Raw genomic sequence first — 22,665 nt, 5'->3', positions numbered from 1 at the left:
ACATGACTTATTTTATGAGAATCACTTTCGGAAATTGCATGAGAAAGTATTTTCCAGACAACCAAGTTATTTGTCATGGAGGAGCTTCCTAAGTGCACTAAGTCTCTAAGGTTATTTCATTTGCAATGGAATTAATACTCTAGCTTTTCATGAAATACTGAGAGTCTGGGGATTTGTGGCTCCAGAATTAAGGTACTATGTATCAGTTATCTTTTGCCACAGTGCTGCTGTGTAATAAACTGTCAGACCTTAATAAATAAATGCAAAACAATTAGAATTCTTTCAGCTTAATACTGTGAAGTGCTCTGCCATTAGGTTGCCAGAAAATGTTATAAAATTATTTTTCAAGCCTTCATTTAAAATCTCTTGAAATAGTCTCGCATACACAACCAATGGAGAACATTTTTGTTGTTTTTTTTTCAAGACAGAGAACTCTTTACTTCCAGCTGGTCTTAGCAGCAATCCTCCTGCAGCATCTTCCTAAGGATAGAGGCAAATGGTGTTAGCTGCCATACCTAGCAGAAATATTTATTCAAGAAAGTGTATAAACATTTCCTGAGAGTAATTAGAATATGTAGTATCTGAATTAAAACACTAGCCTTCTTCTCCCCCACCTCCAGCTTAATAAAGTAGACTTGTAACAAAGAACATTAATCCATTTCTCTCCAACTCCTAAGCAAAGACTATTTTTAGGTGAAGTTCAAGATAACATTGTTTTCATCCTGTTGCTAGGAGCTAACTTCTGAGCAAGTGTGGCCTAGAGATTAGACTTGATTTGCCTTTCAGCCTCCACTCATGGAATAAAATCTCTACCCTGGCTGTGACTTCCTGGGGAGCTGATCATTTCTTAAAGGGGTGGCAATCCATGTGTGATTCTCTCCAAGAGAGGCAAGCTAAGAAGAACCAATATAATCCTCTCCTTTTAAGAATGCTTCAGACCCATGCCAGGGTGTTGTTACTTTGAGAACTCTACACCTTTGTCCCCAGATCCAGTGCAAGAGTTTTAGAGAATTTGTCATGGCAGAGAAACACACCATAAAACAGAGCAACTTAAAAATTTCCCCAAAGGCTCGTTTGCCAACAAGTATAGAAATTTAAGCCTAAATGCATTTTCAAAAACCAGTAAAAGTTACAGTAAAAGTAAATTGGAGAAAGATTAATAGATAATAGCTTAATAGCTGGAAGTGCAGGATAAGTCTACATTGGCTAGTTTGCTAGAAGAAAGCTGGAAAAGAGGTAGATAGAGGAAATGCTCCTAGGACACAGTAAATCTGTAAACACTGATCTAGAGAAATATCAATTTGGGGAAGCCTGCATAGATAGCATGTAAGTCTCTTTCCCCTAGAAAATTGTTAAACACAGTAGAAAGTTTATTTGCTTCCTGTATTACATCATTGATTTCCTTTCATGTATACTTGGGTATTCTGTACTACTTAGGCTAATATCCACTTACTAATGAGAGCATACCATGCATGGCCTTTTGGGTCTGGGTTACCTCAGTCAGGATGACATTTTCTAGTTCCATCCATTTGCTTGCAAAACTCAGGATGTCCTTGTTCTTAATAGCTGAATAGTATTCTGTTGTGTAAATGAACCACATTTTCTGTATCCATTCTTCTGTTGTGGGACATCTGGGTTGTGTCTAGCTTCTGGCTATCATAGATAAGGCTGCTATGAACATAGTGGAGCACGTGCCCCTGTGGCATGGTGGGCATCTTTGGGGTATATTCCCAAGAGTGATATTGCTGCATCCTCAGGTAGATTTATTTCCAACTTTCTGAGGAACCTCCAAACTGATTTCCAGAATGGTTGTACCAGTCTGCAATCCCACCAGCAATGGAGGAGTGTTCCTCTTTCTCCACATCCTCACCAACATCTGCTGTCACCTGAGTTTTTGATCTTAGGCATTCTGATTGGTGTAAGGTGAAATCTCAGGGTCATTTCGATTTGTATTTCTATGATCACTTTGAACATTTCTTTAGGTGCTTCTCAGCCATTTGAGATTCCTCTGTTGGGAATTCTCCATGTAGTTCTATGCCCCATTTTTGATCGGGTTGTTTGACTTTTTGGTGGTTGGCTTCTTGAGTTAATATTTTGGATATTAGCCCTATATTGGATATGCGGTGAGTGAAGATTTTTCTCCAATCTGTAGGATGCCGATATGCCTTACTATGTCCTTTGCCTTACAGAAGCTTTCCAGTTTCATGAGGTCCTATTTATCAATTCTTGATCTTAGAGCATGAGCCATGGGAGTTCTGTTCAGGAAATTTCCCCTGTGCCAATGAATTCAAGACTCTTTCCCACTTTCTCTTCTATTAGATTGTTTCTGATTTTATGTGAGATCTTGATCCACTTGGACTTGAGCTTTGTGCAAGGTGACACATGTGGGTCTATTTTCATTTTTCATATAGACAGACAGACCAGCACCATTTATTGAAGATGCATTGTATATTTTTGGCTTCTTTGTCAAAGATCAAGTGTGTGTAAGTGTGTGGTTTTATTTTGGGGTCTTCAATTCTATTCCGTTGATTAACCTGTCACTGTGCAAATACCATGCAGTTTTTATCACTATTGCTCTGTAATTGAGCTTAAGTTCAGGGATGGTGATTTCCCCCAGAAGTTTATTGCTAAGAATTGTTTTCACTATTCTGTTTTTTGTTTGTTTGTTTGTTTTTGCCTTTCCAGATGAATTTGAGAGTTACTTTTTCCATGTCTTTGAAGAATTGTTAGGATTTTGATGGGGATTGCATTGAATCTGTAGATTGCCTTTGGTAGGATGGCCATTTTTACTATGTTAATTCTGCCAATCCATGAGCATGGGAGATTTCCCCATTTCCTAGATCTTCTTTGATTTCTTTCTTGAGAGATTTGAAGTTACTGTTACACAGATCTTTTACTTGTTTGGTTAGAGTTACCCCAATATAAATAGTTTTATATTATTTGTGGCTATCGTGAAGGGAGTTGTTTCCCTAATTTCTTTCTCAGCCTGTTTATCATTTTCATAAAGGAAGGCTTCTGATTTATTTGAGTTAATTTTATATCTGGCCACTTTGCTGAAGTTGATTATCAGGTTTAGTAGTCCTCTGGTGGAATTTTTGGGGTTATTTAAGTATACTATTGTATTATCTGCAAATGGTGATATTTTGATTTCTTCCTTTCCAATTTATATCCATTTGACCTCTTTTTGTTGTCTAATTGCTCTGACTAGGACTTCAAGTACTATATTGAATAGGTTGGGAGAGATTGGGCAGCCTTGTCTAGTCCCTGATTTTAGAGGGATTGCTTCAAGTTTCTCTCCATTTAGTTTAATGTTAGCTACTGGTTTGCTGTATATGGATGGCTTTTACTATGTTTAGGTATGGGCCTTGAATTCCTGATCTTTCCAAGATTTTTTATCATGAAGGGGTGTCGAATTTTGTGAAATGCTTTCTCAGCATCTTATGAGATGATCATGTGGATTTTATCTTTGAGTTTGTTTATATAGTGGATTTCATTGATGGATTTCCATATGTTAAACCATACCTTCATTCCTGGGATGAAGCCTACTTGATCATGGTGAATGATCATTTTGATGTGTTCTTGGATTCAGTTTTGCAAGGAATTTATTGTGTATTTTTACATTGATATTCATAAGGGAAATTAGTCTGAAGTTCTCTTTCTTTGTAGGGTCTTTGTGTGATTTAGGTATAAGCATAAATGTGGCTTCAAAGAATGAATTGGGTAGTGTTCCTTCTGTTTCTATTTTGTGGAACTGTTTGGAGAGTGTCATTATTAAGTTTTTTTTAAAGGTCTGATAAAATTCTACACCAAACCCATCTGATCCTGTGCTTTTTTTGGTTGGGAAACTTTTGATGACTGCCTCTATTTCTTTAGGGGTTATGGGACTGTTTAGATGGTTTATGTGATCCTGATTTAAATTTGGTACCTGGTATCTGTCTAGAGAATTGTCCATTTCATCCAAATTTTCTAGTTTTGTTGAGTATAGGCTTTTGGAGTAGGATCTGATAAATTTTTGGATTTCCTCAGTTTCTGATTTTGTTAATTTGGATACACTCTCTGGTTAGTCTGGCTAAGGGTTTATCTATCTTGTTGATTTCTCAAAAACCCAGCTCCTGGCTTCGTTGATTTTTTTGTATAGTTCTGTTTATTTATTTGGTTGATTTCAGGCCCAAGTTTGATTATTTCCTGTTGCCTACTCCTCTTGGGTGTATTTGCTTCTTTTTGTTCTAGAGCTTTTAGGTATGTTGTCAAGCTTTTAGTGTATGCTATCTCCAACTTCATTTTGGAGGCACTCAGAGCTATGAGTGAGTTTTCCTCTTAGCACTGCTTTCATTGGATCCTGTTAAGTTTGGGTATGTTGTGCCTTTATTTCTTCCTTGACCTAGTTTTCATTGAGTAGAGCATTGTTCTGTTTCCATGTGTATGTTGGCTTTTTGTTGTTTTCGTTGAAGACCAGCCTCAGTTCTTGATGATATGATAAGATGCATAGGATTATTTCAATCTTCCTGATTATATGGTCAATTTTGGAGAAGGTACTATGAAGTGCTGAGAAGAAGGTATAATTTTTGTTTTAAGATGAAATATTCTATAGATGTCTGTTAAATCCACTTAGTTCATAACCTCTGTTACTTTCTCCATGTCTCTGTTTAGTTTCCATGATCTGTTCATTGGTGAGAGTGAGGCATTGAAGTGTCCCCACTAATTGTGTGAGGTACAATGTATGCTTTGATCTTTAGTAAGGTTTATTTAATGAATGTGGGTGCATTGCATATGGAGCATAGACAATCAGAATTGAAAGTTCATCTTGTTCAATTTTTCCCTTGATGAGTATGAAGTGTCCTTCCTTATCGTTTTTGATAACTTTTGGTTGGAAGTCGATTTATTGGATATTAGAATGGCTACTCCAGCTTTTTTCTGGGGACTATTTGCTTGGAAAATTGTTTTCCAGCCTTTTACTCTGAGGTAGTGTCTGTCTTTGACACTGAGGTGTATTTCCTGTATGTAGCAAAATGCTGGGTCCTGTTTACATATCCAGTCTGTTTGTCTATGTCTTTTTACTGGGGCATTGAGTGCATTGATGTTGAGAGATATGAGGGACTAATGATTGTTGCTTCCTGTTATTTTCATTGTTAGAGGTGGAATTATGTTTGTGTGACCCTCTTCTCTTGGTTTTGTTGCAAGATTACTTTCTGGCTTTTTCTAGAGTGGTGTAGTTTCCTTCCTTGTGTCAGTCAGCGTTTTCCTTTATCCTATGTAGGGTTGTATTTGTGGAAACATATTGTATAAATTTGTTTTTGTTATGGAATAGCTTGGTTCCTCCATCTATAGTAATTGAGAGTTTGGCTGGATATAGTGACATATCTGCTGACATTTGTATGCTGACATTTGTGTTCGCTTAGCGTGAGTATGATAATTGCTCAAGAACGTCTAACTTTCATAGTCTCTGGTGAGAAGTCTGGTGTAATTCTGATAGGTCTGTCTTCATATGTTACTTGACCATTTTCCCCTACTGCTTTCAGTACTCTTTCTTTGTTTTGTGCATTTGGTGTTTTGAGTATTATATGATGGAAGGAATTTCTTTTCTGGTCCAATCTATTTGGAGTTCTGTAAGTTTCTTCTATGTTCATGGGAATCTTTCTTTAGGTTAGGAAAGGTTTCTTCTACAGTTCTGTTGAAGTTATTTACTGGCCCTTTAAGTTGGGAATCTTCACTCTCTTTTATACCTATTATCCTTAGGTTTGGTCTTCTCATTGTGTCCTGGATTTCCTGGATGTTTTGGGCTAGGAGATGTTTTCATTTTGCATTTATCATTGATGGTTGTGTCGATATTTTCTATGGTATGTTTTGCCCCTGAGATTCTCTCTTCAATCTCTTGTATTCTATTGGTGATGTTTGCATCTATGACTCCTAAAATCTTTCCTAGGTTTTCTATCTTAAGGGTTGTCTCCCTTTGTGATTAGTGTTTCTATTTCCATTTTTAGATCCTGGATTTTTTTCAATTCTTTCACCTGTTTGGTTGTGTTTTCCCGTAATTCTTTAAGGGATTTTTGTTTCCTCTTTAGGGGCTTTTACTTGCTTACCTGTGTTCTCCTATATTTCTGTAAGGGAGTTATTTATGTCCTCCTTAAAGTCCTCTATCATCATCATGTGATGTGATTTTAAATCCAAATCTTGCTTTTCTGGTGTTGTGATATCCAGCATTTGCTGTGGTGGGAGAACCGGGTTCTGATGATGCCAAGTAGTCTTGGTTTCTGTTGCTCAGGTTCTTGAGCTTTCCTCTTGCTACCTGGTTTGCTCTGATGTTAGTTGGTCTTGCTGTCTCTAACTGGAGCTTGTCCCTCCCAGTAAGCCTCTGATCCTGTGATCTTAGGAGTGAGAATCCTCCTGGGAGACCAACTCTCTCATGGCGAGTTTTGGGTCCTAGAGCTGTAGGACCAAAAGCCTCATGAGGACCTAGAGCCTTATGTTTGTGCGCAGATGGAGACCAGAAGGATCTTGTCCTAGGCCGCCCTACAGCTCCTATGCCCCATGTGCTCCCAGTGTGTTTTTCCTTGGACAGTCAATGGGGAGAAAGTAGGGTCTCACCCATGGGCTCTGGGCTTAGGAGGGAGAGAGGTCCTGGCAGACCAGCTCTCTCCAGGCAGGTTTTGTGTCAGATGGCTGTGGAACAACCCCATCTCTCAAGAGGTCACTTCTTTAAACAATCTGCCATTCATTCACTAACCTGTGCCCTTTTAGAACCTCTTTCTATCCCTGTAAGGATATAATAATGCTTTTTTAGATTGCCATTCATTGTATATATAGTAATTGGCTTAGCCTTGGATGACAAGAAACTTGGATATATGAATTTGTTTAATTAATAATGAAGTAATGGGCAAAATGTGAGAAGAAATCATTTTTAAGGAGCGCATGGTGTGCTGTGCATGCTTCCCATAGCCTACACAATTAAAGTGCATATTTTCCTTACTTTTAAATGTCAGAACCTGTACATCTTTCCTTTATTAGACCATCAGAACCCAGTCTGTGGGAGAATATGGCAGTTCAAAGTAGTGGAGCAGTATCTTCCCTTGGTGTGCTTCTCAGAAGGCTTCAGTGGTTTCCATCCCTTATAATAAATGCTTTCTCTGCTTTCTTGCATTCTCTGTCACCCTTTCCCACTTTCCCCCTCACACAAGTTCTAGGGAGCATCTCATGTGTTAAACTAAGTAATGATAGTCTAGAATCTATCTCATTGTCCCTATGAAAGTTAGTGTGGCTACAGCAAATTCCAGACATGTTTAAGGTTTTTGACATATGACATTCTTCTTTAGAGTCTGATAGAACCTGCATGGATGTACATGTGTCCATAGAATAAGAAGACAGAGATAGATTTGAAACAGAAGAAAAAAAATGTGATATTGGCTGTGACTATGAAGAAAGGGACCTCATGCTAAGAACGTACCATTATGAGTTGGGAAAGGTATAGGACAGGTTCTTCTCTAGAGCTTACACAATGAGGACGCCACTGGAGCACCTTGCTTTCAGTCTAGTGTAATTGACTTTGGCCTTCTGGCCTACTGATATGTGGTGGTCTAATTGTTTATTTGAAGTTATTACTGTTATGATAGTTCATTATAGCAGCCATAGTAATCAAACATATAGCTTCTAGTACCTGGAAGTTGGTTGCTTCTTTAATGAGTATATAAAATTGTGGCTGGGCCTTTCTATTTAGATAAGCACAGTATAGCAAGCCTATGCTATCTTAGAAAATACCTAAAGATTCATAACTGGCTAGAAATGTGACCATTGGAGATGTAGCTGGGAAAATCTTAGAAGGAAGTTAGAAGCATACATACCAGTGGAAACTGATTAGTTTGGGTTATGTTATCAGAGAACTGGAAAATCACCTTTAGTCCTTGGGGAAACTGCTCTAAAGTTAGGGGTGCCTCCACAACAGCACATTCCCAAGGACACCAGAGGAAAGGATAAGAGCTTTTTGCACAGTAACACAATATGCTTGAAAGATAAAATGGGTTTGAAGGGACAATAAAGAACCAGTTGTCTTTAGTTCATTGAGTTTATGGAGGTTGGCCTGAAAAACTTCATTCTGAGCTAGGCCTGCTTGCATATGCCTATTGAAAGAGAGATCACCCTCTAACCTCCCATATCAGTAAACAACATACTTAGTCACCAAATTCTCAACACAAAGATTTATTACCCTGGAAGAGCAAGCAGGAAAAAAAAAAAAGAAAAGCAAGAAGGCAAGAGGAGGTGCTTATTTGCAGTAGTGGATTTTTAAGGGGAAAATGGGGCATTCTGTGCTGGGGTACATTGGTAAACCCTGATTGGACATGTTAGTCAAATAACGAAATTTGATCATTGAACCTTGATGTTTCATAGTAATGGGTCATTAGCCAAATAAGGGAAGACAACTTGATGGATAGCTTAGCAATGTAACAGTTTTTAGCAAGGGAGAGGGGTAAATGAGTAAAACCTGTCTGCAACTTTTGCCATGCTTGGGCCTGTGTTTGCCATGTTCAGGCCTATGTTTTCATCCCTGACCTGTTAGAGCGCCTTTACCTATAATCCTGGGTATTCTAGAGGCCACTGCAGAAGGATAACAAGTTCAAGGCCTGCTTAGACAACAGAGTGACATTGTGGCCTGTTTGGGTACCTCAGTGAGACTCTGTTTTGCAATTAAAAGAGTAAAAAGGTTGGGAAGTATAGGTCAGTGTTTTAGCATTAGCTTAGCATGTGTGGGCTCATGGGTTCCAACTCTAGCACCATGGAAGGAAGGAAAGAAGACAGGAGAAAAAAAAGGCAAGGCAAAGCAAAAGAAAAGATGGGGCTTAGACAACTACATTTTACCCAGGAGCATGTGAGCTTTTGGAGTGAAAAATACATTTCACCTACTCCGCCCAACCAAATTGACTGTGTTCTATTACTTTTGCTTTAAGCACCTTATGTGACTGTTCATTTGCCTTTGAATACTGTTGCTCTGTTGTCAGTTGATGTTGCTCTAACCACCATCTTTTTCTGTTGCTCTAACCACTTTCTGTCACTGCCTTTCTGATTCTGTTAGCCACACCCGTTCTTTTACTGTTATTTTATCTGCCTTCTATTTCTGTTGGTCTACCCACTCTCTGTTAACTGCTGGTCTAATGGGAATCTATTACTAGTGGTTTAACTACCTCCTAATGCTGTTGGTCTAACTGCCTCCCTGTTCTTTTACTGTTATTTTAGCTGCCTTCTATTTCTGTTGGTATAACCACTCTCTGTTAACTGTTGGTCTAATTGGAATCTATTACTGATGGTTTAACCACCTCTTAATGCTGTTGGTCTAACTGCCTCCTACTGTTAATGGAATACCCTTCTATCAATGCTGATTTCACTCAGCATTCAGTTAATGAATGTTCTGTGTGGGCCCAAACAAAAGATGGTTGTTTTAGATGGAATATAGTTAACCAAATTACTTAGCATGAGTTTGCCATATAGTTTTTTTTTTTTACCAAAATTAGGGCCAGAGAGGCATACCTAATTGTACTATGCTATTACTTTACCCTTTAATTTTATGGTCAGCTTAGGGTCCTATATTGTTTGTATAGTTTATATATCACCAACTAAGGACAAGCAGTTTGAAGATTTCTTTCTTAAATACTGGCATTTAAAAGTTTTAAGCTTCTTCTTGGAGACTGTATCCTCTCACAGTGAATAGTGAATAGTAGGAGTTTTATGTTCTGACAAAGGCAAGACTAATGACTTCTTGCTTTTTAGGGAACCATTCCTGTTTCCCTTAGAATCAGTTTTTTTGGTTCAGATTTTGGCTATCTAATGAATTCCCATAGAAACCTGATGACATCTTTTTGTAATATATACATTAGGGCATTTGGGGACACACAAGCATAGCAAGCCTTCATGTTCCTTTGGGGTTTTCAGTAAAGATGTAAATATCTGAACAGAAAGGTTCTCAGACCATTTATCCTTTTGTACAAAAAATATAATTGTACTATGATAACTGAAGGGCTTACTTTTTATGTTCCAGTTTTTGTTTTACAATGAAGTCAAGTTTCTTACCTCAACTACGTGACACTGGTTTGTGCCGTATACTTGCATGGGTTACATGAATAGACCAAAAATAAATAAGGAGCTACTATGATTAGAGCAATAATGTACGTAGATATGCACATCTCTGTAGAAAGACATTGAGCCCTATGGTGCAGCTAGATCTGATGGTGGATCTATTTTTAGGGTTTTTTTTTGAGGTACCTCCACCTTGACCAGTTTTTGCACCAGTTTACATCCCCACCAGCAATCAGCACATTCCTCATTCTTCATTCCTCACAGTCTTGCCAAGATTGTTATAAGTTTGCTTAGTCAGAGTCATTCTGACTGGGGTGAGTTGGAATACTCAAGTACTTTTAATTTGGGTATCTTTGATGCCTAATGATGCTGAATTCTTTTAAACATATTTTTCATCCTCTTGTGTTTCATCTAAGAATTTTCTGTATAACACTTTAATGTGTGGATCAGTGGCTTTGGGGATGGAACATTTTCTATATAGTCTAGATTATAAACCCTACGCTGAAATATACCTAGCAAACCTTTCCTCTCATTCTATAGCATATCTTGTCATTTGCTGATAGTTCTTTTTGCTGTGCAGAACATTTTAATATTAATTCATATAATTCCACTTGTTAATTGTTGGGTCTATTTCCTGTACAGTGAAAGTCCTTTTCTGAAAGCTGATGCCTACCTTTCTATGAAAACTTTCAGTTTTTAAATTTAAACATTTCATCCATTCTTAATCTATGTTTGTGCATGAGAGCTGGGGATCCAATTTTATCCATCTATAGGTCTGCCAATGCCATTTATTGATTTGTTTTTTCTCTGGTATGTTTGCACTTTGACAGTAATTGGAAAACTACAGCTGTATGGGTTTATTTCTGTGGACTTTTAGTGTGCTTGTCTATGCATTTGTCTTTGTGCCAGTAACATGCTGGGTTTGTCACTATTACACTGTAGAATGATGTGAGATCAGGTATTATAATACCTCCAACTAGGGGCATCAATATTTAATTAGTGCAGTGGTTCTTAACCTTCTTAATGCTGAGACCCTTTAATGCAGTTTCTCATGTTGTGGTGACCCCTCAACCATACAGTTGTGCTTGTTGCTACTTCATAACTGTAATTTTGCTAATCTTATGAATCATAATGTGAATATCAGTGATTTTTGATGGTCTCAGGTGACTCCTGTGAAAGGGTCATTTGAGTCCCAAAGGATCATGACTCACAGATTGAAAACTACTGAATTAGTGAAATGATATACGAATTGGGTATGGAGAACAGAACAGTATGTCAAGGCAGCCAAATACTTCTCTCTCTCTCTCTCTCTCTCTCTCTCTCTCTCTCTCTCTCTCTCTCTCTCTAAACTGTAATTGTCTAATGAAAACGTGCTGCTTTGAATTAGGCGTGTAGCTTGCTCGTTTAAAGTCATCCATGAAGTCTTGCTTTGACATTTTTCTATACCAGATCTTGACTGGATATAGTTTTCTCTAATGGTCTCCATCTGTTACAAAGAGATGCTTATTTGGTGCAAGGTGATGATTACATTTGTCTGTGGGTATAAGAACATATATGTAGAGTGTAGTTACAGATGAAGTTTGTTTGGTCATTTTGTGGTTGTAGGTTCTCTTCCAAGATTCATGACTTCATTATTCCTGGGCACTTGGCTCTTTTTGAGTGAGTCCTGAGTACAATTAGAGAGCTGTTGGTTACTGCCAAGGTATGCATGGCACTATTAGATCTCTAGGGTCTCTGTGCCATGCTTGTTGTTGTGGTGGTGGTGGTTCATAGGCATCATAGTTGGGTAGAACTGTTGGCAGCTTCTCCCCTTTAGGTGTGTTCCTAGGACCTATTAGTAAGATGAAAGCTAGTTCTCAGGGAGGAGTCATTAAGGTCTGTTCCAGATCAGGGCCCTTTGACTTCCTTGCCTGAAGTGAATGGTGTCTTCAGAAACAGATTTATTTTCCATGTCAGGGGACCAACCAAGGGCAATAGTCACAGATGTAGGCTTGAAGAGTCTCTTGGAGAACAGTAACTAACAATGACAAAAGGGGCTTCTCATGTCTGGGGTTGAGATTTGTTAGGAGCTCTTTGCCTTTTCATTTAAACTATATGTGCATATTTATGCACAGTCTCACATATTATAGTTTTAATTTAAGTAGTCATTCATATGATTCCTTTTGGAGTTTTCAGTTTATCTATTATTTGATATCTTCGTCCTTTCTTCTGAATTTATCTGGCTTCCCCTTCTTAATTAAAGCCACCTCCTTTTCTCCATGCCCTGATCAGACCATGTGTACCCTGCTATTCCCCTCTCTATTGCTCCCCTGCCCCCTCTTCTAGCAGTGGTTCCCTTTTACTTTGGTCTTTCTGAGTCTGGGTTACTTCACTCAATATTTATTTATTTATTTATTTTTATTAACTTGAGTATTTCTTATATACATTTCGAGTGTTATTCCCTTTCCCGGTTTCTGGGCAAACATCCCCCTCCCCCCTCCCCTTCTTTATGGGTGTTCCCCTCCCCACCCTCCCCCCATTGCCGCCCTCCCCCCAACAGACTAGTTCACTGGGGGTTCAGTCTTAGCAGGACCCAGGGCTTCCCCTTCAACTGGTGCTCTCACTAGGATATTCATTGCTACCTATGAGGTCAGAGTCCAGGGTCAGTCCATGTATAGTCTTTAGGTAGTGGCTTAGTCCCTGGAAGCTCTGGTTGCTTGGCATTGTTGTTCATATGGGGTCTCGAGCCCCTTCAAGCTCTTCCAGTTCTTTCTCTGATTCCTTTAGTGGGGGTCCTATTCTCAATTCAGTGCTTTGCTGCTGGCATACGCCTCTGTGTTTGCTGTATTCTGGCTGTGTCTCTCAGGAGAGATCTACATCCGGCTCCTGTCGGCCTGCACTTCTTTGCTTCATCCATCTTGTCTAATTGGATGGCTGTATATGCATGGGCCACATGTGGGGCAGGCTCTGAATGGGTGTTCCTTCAGTCTCTGTTTTAATCTTTGCCTCTCTCTTCCCTGCCAAGGGTATTCTTGTTCCCCTTTTAAAGAAGGAGTGAAGCATTCACATTTTGGTCATCCTTCTTGAGTTTCATGTGTTCTGTGCATCTAGGGTAATTCAAGCATTTGGGCTAATAGCCACTTATCAATGAGTGCATACCATGTGTGTTTTTCTGTGATTGGGTTACCTCACTCAGGATGATATTTTCCAGTTCCGACCATTTGCCTGCAAATTTCATAAAGTCATTGTTTTTGATAGCTGAGTAATATTCCATTGTGTAGATGAACCACATTTTCTGTATCCATTCCTCTGTTGAAGGGCATCTGGGTTCTTTCCAGCTTCTGGCTATTATAAATAAGGCTGCGATGAACATAGTGGAGCACGTGTCTTTTTTACATGTTGGGGCATCTTTTGGGTATATGCCCAAGAGAGGTATAGCTGGATCCTCAGGCAGTTCAATGTCCAATTTTCTGAGGAACCTCCAGAATGATTTCCAGAATGGTTGTACCAGTCTGCAATCCCACCAACAATGGAGGAGTGTTCCTCTTTCTCCACATCCTCGCCAGCATCTGCTGTCACCTGAGTTTTTGATCTTAGCCACTCTCACTGGTGTACTTCACTCAATATGATGTTTACTAGTTTTATCCACTTACCTGAAAAGTTCGCAATTTAGGGTTTTGTTTGTTTGTTTTACAGCTCCCTAGTTTTCCAAAGTGTAATATTCAATGTTTTCATTATCCATTCAACCTCTAAAGGTCATTTAGGTTCTTTTCACTTGCTAGCTCCTGCGACTAGCACAGCAATGGTTACAGCTGAGTGAATGTTGGTGAAGTAGGCTCATAGCGAGGAGTGGTAGAACTAGGGTTTATTTTTAGTGTTTTGAGAATCCTCCACATTGATGTCCACAGTGGTTGCTCCGGTCTGCAACCACACTAACAGTGACTGAGGCTCCTTGTCCCCACAGCCCTCCAGCATTTGCTCTCAGTTGTTTTGTTAACCTTCACCATTCTGACTGTGGTAAGATGGACTCTCAAAGTTGTTTTGATTTGTACTTCCCTAATTGCTAGAGATAAGGAATAGTTTTTGAGATATTTCTTACAATTTGTTTCTTCTTTGGAGAATTCTCTGTTCAGGTCCTAGGTCCATTTTTGAATGGCGTTGTTGTTGTTGCTGAAGTATTTGGTTTATGAACTCTTTATATAATATGGTTGTTCATCCTTTGTCAGATATATAGCTAAGAAAGATTCTGTGGACATCTTCATCCAGATCATTATTTCTTTAACGGTACAGAAGTTTTTTAGTTTTATGAAGTCCCACTCATCAATTGTTGGCCTTAATTTTAGGGCAAATGAAGTCCTATTCAGAAACTCCATTCTTCTATCTGTATCATGTAGGGCAGTATAGATGCTTTCTTCTAGCAGTTTCTGAGTTTTAGGTTTCACATTTAGGTCTTTCATCCATTTGTATTTAGTCTTTGTGCAAAATGATAGATATTACTATAATTTTAGTCTTCTGCATTTGGACACCCAGTTTTCCCACAATCATTTATTAAAGATGTTGAAAGGGATTGCATCTATCCTGTAAATAGCTTTTGAAGTAAAATGGTCATTTTCACAATATTATTTCACCAATATATGAGTATGGGTTGTATTTCCATTTTCTAGTTCCTTTCTCTCTCTTTCTTAAGAGGTTTATTGTTTTAATTATAGATATTCCTCTTCTCCTTGGCTAGGTTTATTCCAAGTTATTTTATTTTATTTGAAGCTATTGTGACTGGGAGTGTATTTTTTCTCTGTTTGTTTGTTATTGAAATATAGAAAAGCCATTTCTTTGTGCAAGTTGATTCTGTATTTTGTCACACTGCTGAATTTATCAATTTATTATTTCTAGAAGCTTTCTGGTAGAATTTTTGGGATTACTAATATATAGTAGCATGTCATCTACAGATAAGGTTAATTTTATGGCTTCCTTCCCCATTTATCCTGCCTTTAATTTCCTCCTCTTACCTTATTGCTCTACCTGGTAGTACTTAGGACACAATGGGAATGTGGCTAGTGGATATTCCTGTCTTCAGTGAAATTCCTTCAACCTTCTTTCCATTTAGGATGAAATTAGCAATGGGTTTCTATACCTTTCTCATATATGCCAGGACCAACATCTCCGGGCTTGTACTTTTTACAGTGTCTTGGCCACCCCTCATCAATCATCAGTCAAGAAAATGTCCTACAGATTTGCCTATAGGTCAATTTAGTAAAGTCAGTTCCTCAACTTAATGCTCCATCTTCCCAGATGACTCCAGCTTTTGTCTGGTTGACAAAAGTACTGGTACAGAGGTCATGGCCAGAAAGTGAGATGAGGGAATGCCTGTGACACTAGGACAGTTTTGATCACAGAGCAAGAAAGCACATCGGGAAGTAGTCAGTGAAACCAGCATGACTGAGGTAGAACGTCCATGAACAGAGAGCCCAATAGTGTCACTCAGAGAGCCAGTTATTCTGCGCTATTCTGGGCTACTATAGCTATGCAAGAGAGCAGGGGCTATAGAAGAGAACAGGGACACAGGAGAGGGGGTGCTTAAAGACAGTGGCATCGAACATGATGGCTTCTTAAAGCCGGGATTGGAACAAGTAGTTGTGGGCTCTTCTCAGGCAACTGAGACTGGAGGAGCAAGATGGGAGAGAAGGCAGATGTCACCAGGAAGCTCCCAAATGATTACTGTCATAGAAGAGGGAGGAGGAAGAATGAACATGAAAATGAAACGTTTAAGGTAAGGAAAAGGGAACTGAAACTCAGGGCAGGGAGATGTGACATTCTAGTTGCAAGAGCTCCAGGGAAGAGAAAGGGAGACTAGAGAGGATCCTAAGCAATAGAATCCAAGAAAAGGAGGCCAGAAGTATACCCCCTAGAAAGAACATCCAAAACGCTAAGAAGGAAATAAGTTGAGGAAATAGAGGGGATATATTATAAGGCAAACAGAGTGGATAGAGAAGAAATTTGTTCCAGGAGGGTACTATGAGGGGAGTGGTGGCACTTCAAGCTACAGAGTAGGTAAGGTGGGTATTATATTATATCTAAGTCACCCTTGTGCATCTAAGTCACAGCATCAAATCTGTTATTGGAGAATTACTAAGGTCCTTTGTATGAGAAAATCAAAGGTTAGGAGTACCTCCTCCAGAGTACTTTTCCAAAGAGTGAAGCAGAGCCTATGGAAAGGAATAAGGTAGCTTTTAATGAAGTAGAAGTAGATGGATGTTGTACCTTAGATAATCAACTGGATATAGTATCACCAACTGGGCGCAGAGAACCATTGACTGGGCATACAATACCATCAACTAGGCACACTGTACCACCAATTGGGTGCGTGTATCACTGACGTATCAAACAGTCAGTTGCTTTGAGCTTAGATGTAATCTTCATTTTGCCAAGGATCTCACTAGTTGTGGGTGTGAAAACTGTTCTACATCCACTGAAGATCGCATGACGGAAGATTAACCCCATCTATTGCTGTTTTATTTGTCTAGAGATGCAGTTTAGTTCTGTGTGTTTGCCATCCTCATGATAGGTGTTTGGGATAGGAGATGGTTAACCAAATTGGCTATGAGTTATTTCATACCATTTGTTAGCTTTGGACTAGGAAAGCACAGATGCTGTATTTTTTTTAATCCTTTAGATTTGTGGAAAATTTAAGGACCCAAGTTGCTCTTCCAGTTTGCTTTTAACTAAACAGGGACAGTCAAGGATCACTTGTTGATGTATTAGTGTACGAGTGTTCTAAACTGCCTCTTTCAGAATATCTCTCCTCTCTAGCTTTCTTTTTTTGCATACTCCAGCAGTCGGTGTCCTCTTAGTATCTTATCTATACTAGTAAAAGGAAATTTTTAGCTGAATTGTCTCTTACCATGTTTGCAAAAAAAAATCCAACTTGTGAGTGATCAATGTGAATATTTATTTAGTTGAACAGATTTCCAAATAAACTCTTGAAATCCTGGTCTCTTCCCCTACACCACTGCTTAGAGTAAAATGATAGGAAAAAATGGAAGGAAGAGCTACTAAAGAGATAAGGGTTGGCTATGTGAAAGTCTCATTCTCCTCACATTGTAAATGATAAACATTAAGATATTTGCTCTCTGGTACTTTTCAAATTCGTAACCAATCCATAGCATCCTTCCTCTTCCCCTCCTCCTTGTCTACTCCCTCCAACCTCCTCAACACTCCCCCTTTCCCCCTATTTTTCTCTTATTCTTACTCTGAAGCTGGCAACTGACCTGTTATTGTGAAGTTGTACTTGCTAAGGAGGCTGGGAAGGACACTTGGACTCTTAAGTCCTAATTGATCAGTGTTGTTTCTAATGAGTTAATTTCTCAATGTGGTGAATTTAATGGTAAGTTTTTTATGGTTAATAAAGAATGGCAGATATGCAGATAATTTTGAATTGTCTGAATGCCGTGATCAACAAACAAACAAAAATATTTGCTCTTGGAAGTGGTCCACTGTAGATTGAGTCATGAATATGGATAGACATATTTGTGTTAATGCCTTTGAGGAAATCAAAACATGGAAATATTCAGTCACATAATGGCTATTTTGAAGAGACATGATGCGCACTTCTCAGTGCAATCAAGACTTAGAAATGGAGTCTCTTTCTTCCTTTCTTACTTTCTATCTTTCTTTCTCTCTTTCTTTCTTTCTTTCTTTCTTTTTCTTTCTTTCTGTCCTTTCTTCTTCCTTATTGATTTTTCTCTCATAAAATACATCCTCACTACAACCTTCATTCCAACCACTCCTCCTGATCCCTTACCCTCCTCCCCTCTCTCAGATCCTCTGCTCCTCTATTTTCCTTCCAAAAAGAACAGCTCTTCAAGGGATATCAACTAAGCATGGCATAAAAAGATATAATAAGACTAGGCCCAAAATTTCGTATCAAGGCTGGATAAGGCAACCCAGTATGAGGAAAGGGGTCCCAGGAGCCAGTAAGAGTCAGAGATACCCGAACCCTCATTGTTAGGAGTCCCACAAAAACACCACATTAAACAATGACAACATATATGTTATGACCTAGCACAGACTGTGTGGTTGCTGTTTTAGTCTCTGTGAGTCTCTATGATCTCTGCTTAGTTGATTCTGTGGGGCTTGTTCTCCTGGTATCCTGAAACCCTCTGGCTCCTACAAACCTTCTTTCCCCTTTTCTGGGGGACCTTTCATGAGTTATGCCTAATGTTTGGCTGTAGGTTTCTGCACTTGCTCCTATCAGTTGCTGGAAGAAGCCTCTGTAATGATGAGTGGACAAGGCACTAATCTATGAGTATAACACAATGTCATTATGATTTTTTTCATTGATCTTTTTTTGCCAGACATGTTTGGTTCAATCTTAGGTCTCTGAGCCATTCAGCTTCTGGTTCCTGGCTATCCAAGCAGTGTCTTGTGTGGGCTTCCTCTTGTGAAGTGGGCCTCAGAGTGGACCAGTCGTTGGTTGGCCACTCCTATAAGCCATTATTGCCCTGGCACATCTTTCAGGCAGGACAGATTGTGGATCAAAGGTTTTGTGACTGGATTTGTGTTTAAATCCCACTCCTGGATGCCTTGCCTGGTTGGTTACAGGAGATGACTAGTTCAGGCTCCATATCCTTCATTACTAGAAGTCCTCACTAGGGTCATTCTCATATAAGTTCCAGGAAGTTTCCACTTCTCTAGGTTTCCACATTGCCTATCAAGCCCTCTCCTAAGTTCAAGTAGTCTCTCCTTGTACTCTCTCCATCCATTGCTTCCTCCCCAACCTGATTTCTCCTGTTCACTCACTACCAACCTCCAGTCTACCCACATAATCTATTCTATATCCCCTTCCCAGGGAAATCCAGTCATTACCCCTAGAGCCCTCCTTGTTACTTAGCCTCTCTGTGTGTGTGGGCTGAAGCATGACTACCTTTTACTTTGATTAAGGACCTGTGAAAGAATCTAATGTCTGATGAAATGAGTCATTTAGATCTGTAAGCTTTGGAAAATGATATATCAGCAGAATTAATGTCAGATTAGATTGAAGGTGACAGAAGATGAAATGACAGAAATCTGTGGGGTTTTTAAGCTTTGTGAAGAACAATAGTGGCTAAGATTACTCACTTGTAACCTTGTGCCAAGGACATATGATTAAAAGAAATTATCAGAGAGTTCGGAGGGAAGAAATCTGGCTATAGATAAAGTTATGAAATCAATAGAGCCAGGATCAGTGGTCTCACATCTCATGAGCTTATTGTTCTGCCCTGATATCCAATAAAGTTTTACATATTTGGGTTTTGATATTGACTTGATTGAAGATTCCTTTCACTATAGATCTTTTGGAGTAGGAGTTACTGGTTATAAGTGAACCAAAACACAACAAAAATACAGAAACAAGATAGTAATAGAAAGGAAAATTGAAATAAAATATGTATACTGGAGCTTGGCTTTAACCCAACAGAAAGAACAACAAGAAAGCAATATCCAGACTTAAATAGAACACAAAGTATAGCTACCAACATCTATGTACCAGAAACACACCAAGCATTTCCTCTCCAAAAAGAGATGTTTTGGAAATTGGATAAAACTCATGTGGATATTGAATATCTATGATACTGAATAAACATATGAATGAATATATTCAAATGTGTACAGGATTGTTAACCAAGCCTATTTAAATAAGTAAATTGAATCAAAAAGGGTCTCAACACTGCTTGAAGAGGACAGTCAAGCCTCTACCTGGAAATGTATTTGACATGCTTATCACTGCCTTGTAATTGATGAAAGGTTGTAAAGACAGACAGCTTCAAGTAAAACACATTATTTCTACAATGTTAATTCAAGTGTAATTGAGAAGAGTTAGAGTCCCCTCAAAATCAGGGTAAGGTGGTCACATTGCTGTGATAGATATTTCTAGGCTCAAAACCTAGTCAAAGCTCATAACCCACCAGGCACCAATGACATCTCAAAGCCTAAGATGTCATAAAGGTAGCTCCTGACCAATGAGGTGCAGAAGTTGAGGGTGCAATGGGCCTGACTGAACATTGTCTTCAGAGAACCAGTCCTGCTGGTGAACCAGGCAGAGCTTACCGGAGCCCAAACCATCAAACCATCATGTCGGGGAAGAAGAGCCAAGAGAAGGCTTGCAGCGACAACAAGCAGACGGAAGATCCTTCTTCTAGGCCTGAGGTACAGGTGCCTGTGAACTATGTGTACCGCCTACTGCAGGAGGAGCAATACACCCCCTGCCTAGGTTCCACAACTTCTGACTTCCTCCTTGCCATGCTTGATTACCTTACCGACTACATCCTGGAGGTGGTGGGCTCCGAAGCCAACATCAACAGCCAGCAAAATATTTCACAAGATAGAGAGAGACAGAGAGAGAATGACCGTGAACCCCCTCAAGCCTTCAAGAATGCGCCTTTCTCTCTGTTTGATGAGATGCCTGGACCCAGAAGGAATGGCTAAAGAATGGGGTTCACAACCCAAGAGTGGGAAGCCTCACAAACTCAGCTAGAACCATGAAGGCTAATAGCAGAGGAGGCTGCCCCCTGTGTCCATGAATACTAATAAAATGTTTAAATGAAAGTTACTTGTTCTGACTTATTTCAGTTTGTCTCGTTGAGTTGGAGGTATCCACAAGATATCAAAGAAAGAATAAAAGATTGAAGTTATGCTTAGGAGTGGGGGTTTGAATCGAGGGAGTACTTCTCAGTGGGGGTGGGCTGGGTAATGACCCCAGTGGGGGGAATTGGGCAGAGAGGAGGGTGGAGAAGGCTCCCTTGTTGGCTCTGAGTACAAAAGAAGCCTCAGAGAAGACCAGAAGTAGTCTGTAGCCTCACTGGAGAGTTATATTTTCAGTATGGTAACTTGGAAGATGCTGCTGATGAACAGAAGCCACCTTTCATGGGAGCAAAGGTCTCAGAGCAGAAGGAAATGGGTGTCAGCGAAGGGGTAAAGACAGTTTGCATGAGTCACATGAGTAGGCATAAGGGACAGAGTATTCACTTGATGATGGTGTAATGGCAAAGCCAGAAGGAAATATCCATTTTAGAAGAGGTAAAATGGTTAAACATCTAGTCTTGGGATATGTTTTTCTAGAGAGCCTGTGATTTATAGAAATCTAATTGCTTCTGGGTAGAAGGTGGCAGAGAATCTAGCTTGCCAAATATTTCTACTGTCAATTTGTCTATATTTTATCTCAATCCAATTTCAAATGTTATAACCTATGGGAATACTAGTTATTTTTTAAATCTGGATGAAGGAAATCATACTGTTTTCATTTAGCCTTGACACATGATTGAATCTCAGAGTTGAAGCTATAAACCAGTTCTTTGAACATGTATCTCCTCCTAGGCCTATTGTCTATGTAAAGACTTGGCAATAGGGAATCAAACATGTCCAACCTCCAAATTCTACCTCAGGCACTAAGCAAAATCTAAGAAATGGAAACTACTTGATCACACAGAACTGTTCATCCAGCATGTTTGATTCATCTTAACAAGGTCGCTATCAGCTTGGGACCCCAAAGACCCTAGTTCTCAGCACAAATGAGATTTATTTCCCTCACAGGGATATGGGGAAGGGAATAAGAAACAAAAAGGAGATAGAGGACAAGGGAGAAAGGGAAGAGAATAAGGGGGCAAAGGATATTTTTCCCAGAAGTAGGGGAGAGGACAAAGGACTGCCTCTGGATAGAGACAGACACGGCCCATAGGCAAATGGCAGTTTATAAAGGTAAAGGGGGAAACCATGTTATGACGAGGTATTTGATTTTGATTAGATAGGTTAATTAGGACAGCCAGAGGGAGCTTTTGATGGCTGGACTTCAATACTTTGAGAGCTCGACCTTGAGAGACAACTGCAGGAGGAGGAAGTAGCCCAAAGAGAGAATAGACCTGTGGCTAGTTTAAGGGATGTAACCTAATGTCTTTGTTTTTGTTCTCTTTTTAGTAAGACAGAGAGAAGGGGGAGAAGGGGGAGAAGGGGGAGAAGGGGGAGACCTGCCATGTTTGCCATGCTGGAAGTTGTGCTTAAGAGTGTGTGTTTGAATCAAGGGAGCACTTCTCAGTGGGGGTGGCTTGAGTAATAACCCTTCACACCTACTATGGCTTCTCCTAGATAAGGCTTTTCTCCTGCCTGCTGCCCTGAAATCGATTCATAGGGCTATTTTTCTACAATAAGCCATAACCAGGGGCTCCAAAACCAGATTTTATACATTGGACAGCTTTGTAGCAATTGATCACGGTCTAAATATATTAATGGATTCCTTGACATTGCTCGTCTGACTATGGGGGACATTTCATATTCAAACTGTAACTGTCAGTGACCAATAGTTTACAAAAGGATGTACATATTTTCAAAGGCAATGCTGGAATCAGGAGGTGGAATGGTATGCTAAAGTGGGATGAACAGTTTTAATTGAAAAACAACTTTTTGCTGTACTGTTGAAACAAAGTGGGATAATTTTCCCCCAAATGGGGATGTATTCACTAATGTGAGCAGTTTCTAGCACAGGCTCTGGTTGACTGAAAGAGGATCAGAGAGCCCAGTGGGCACTAATGACATCACAAAGTCTGCTGTCACAAAGAGGAGCAGTGAAGGCACTGGCTATAAAAGCTGCTGCCTTGAAGACCC

At 39.5% G+C, this 22,665-nt stretch overlaps 2 protein-coding genes across 8 annotated transcripts in view; both read left to right on the top strand.

The window, feature by feature from the left end:
* Window positions 1-22,665, top strand: part of Sytl5 (synaptotagmin-like 5) — a 241,446-nt gene that overhangs the window by 101,572 nt on the left and 117,209 nt on the right. The gene's annotated exons all lie outside the window — the stretch shown is intronic.
* On the top strand, window positions 20,059-20,613 carry H2ap (H2A.P histone). The gene has a single exon (NM_001134598.1). It carries the CDS (start codon window positions 20,143-20,145, stop codon window positions 20,494-20,496), a length of 354 nt encoding a protein of 117 aa, NP_001128070.1. The 5' UTR covers window positions 20,059-20,142; the 3' UTR covers window positions 20,497-20,613.

Source organism: Rattus norvegicus, chromosome X (assembly GCF_036323735.1).
Source record: "Rattus norvegicus strain BN/NHsdMcwi chromosome X, GRCr8, whole genome shotgun sequence".
NCBI classification, from domain to species: Eukaryota; Metazoa; Chordata; class Mammalia; order Rodentia; family Muridae; genus Rattus; species Rattus norvegicus.
Note: the sequence above shows the minus strand (reverse complement) of the source record. Positions and strands in the feature narration are given on the sequence as shown.

Excerpts from the sequence above, each read along its gene's own strand:
- H2ap (NM_001134598.1), top strand. The coding sequence starts at position 20,143 with ATGTCGGGGAAGAAGAGCCAAGAGAAGGCTTGCAGCGACAACAAGCAG.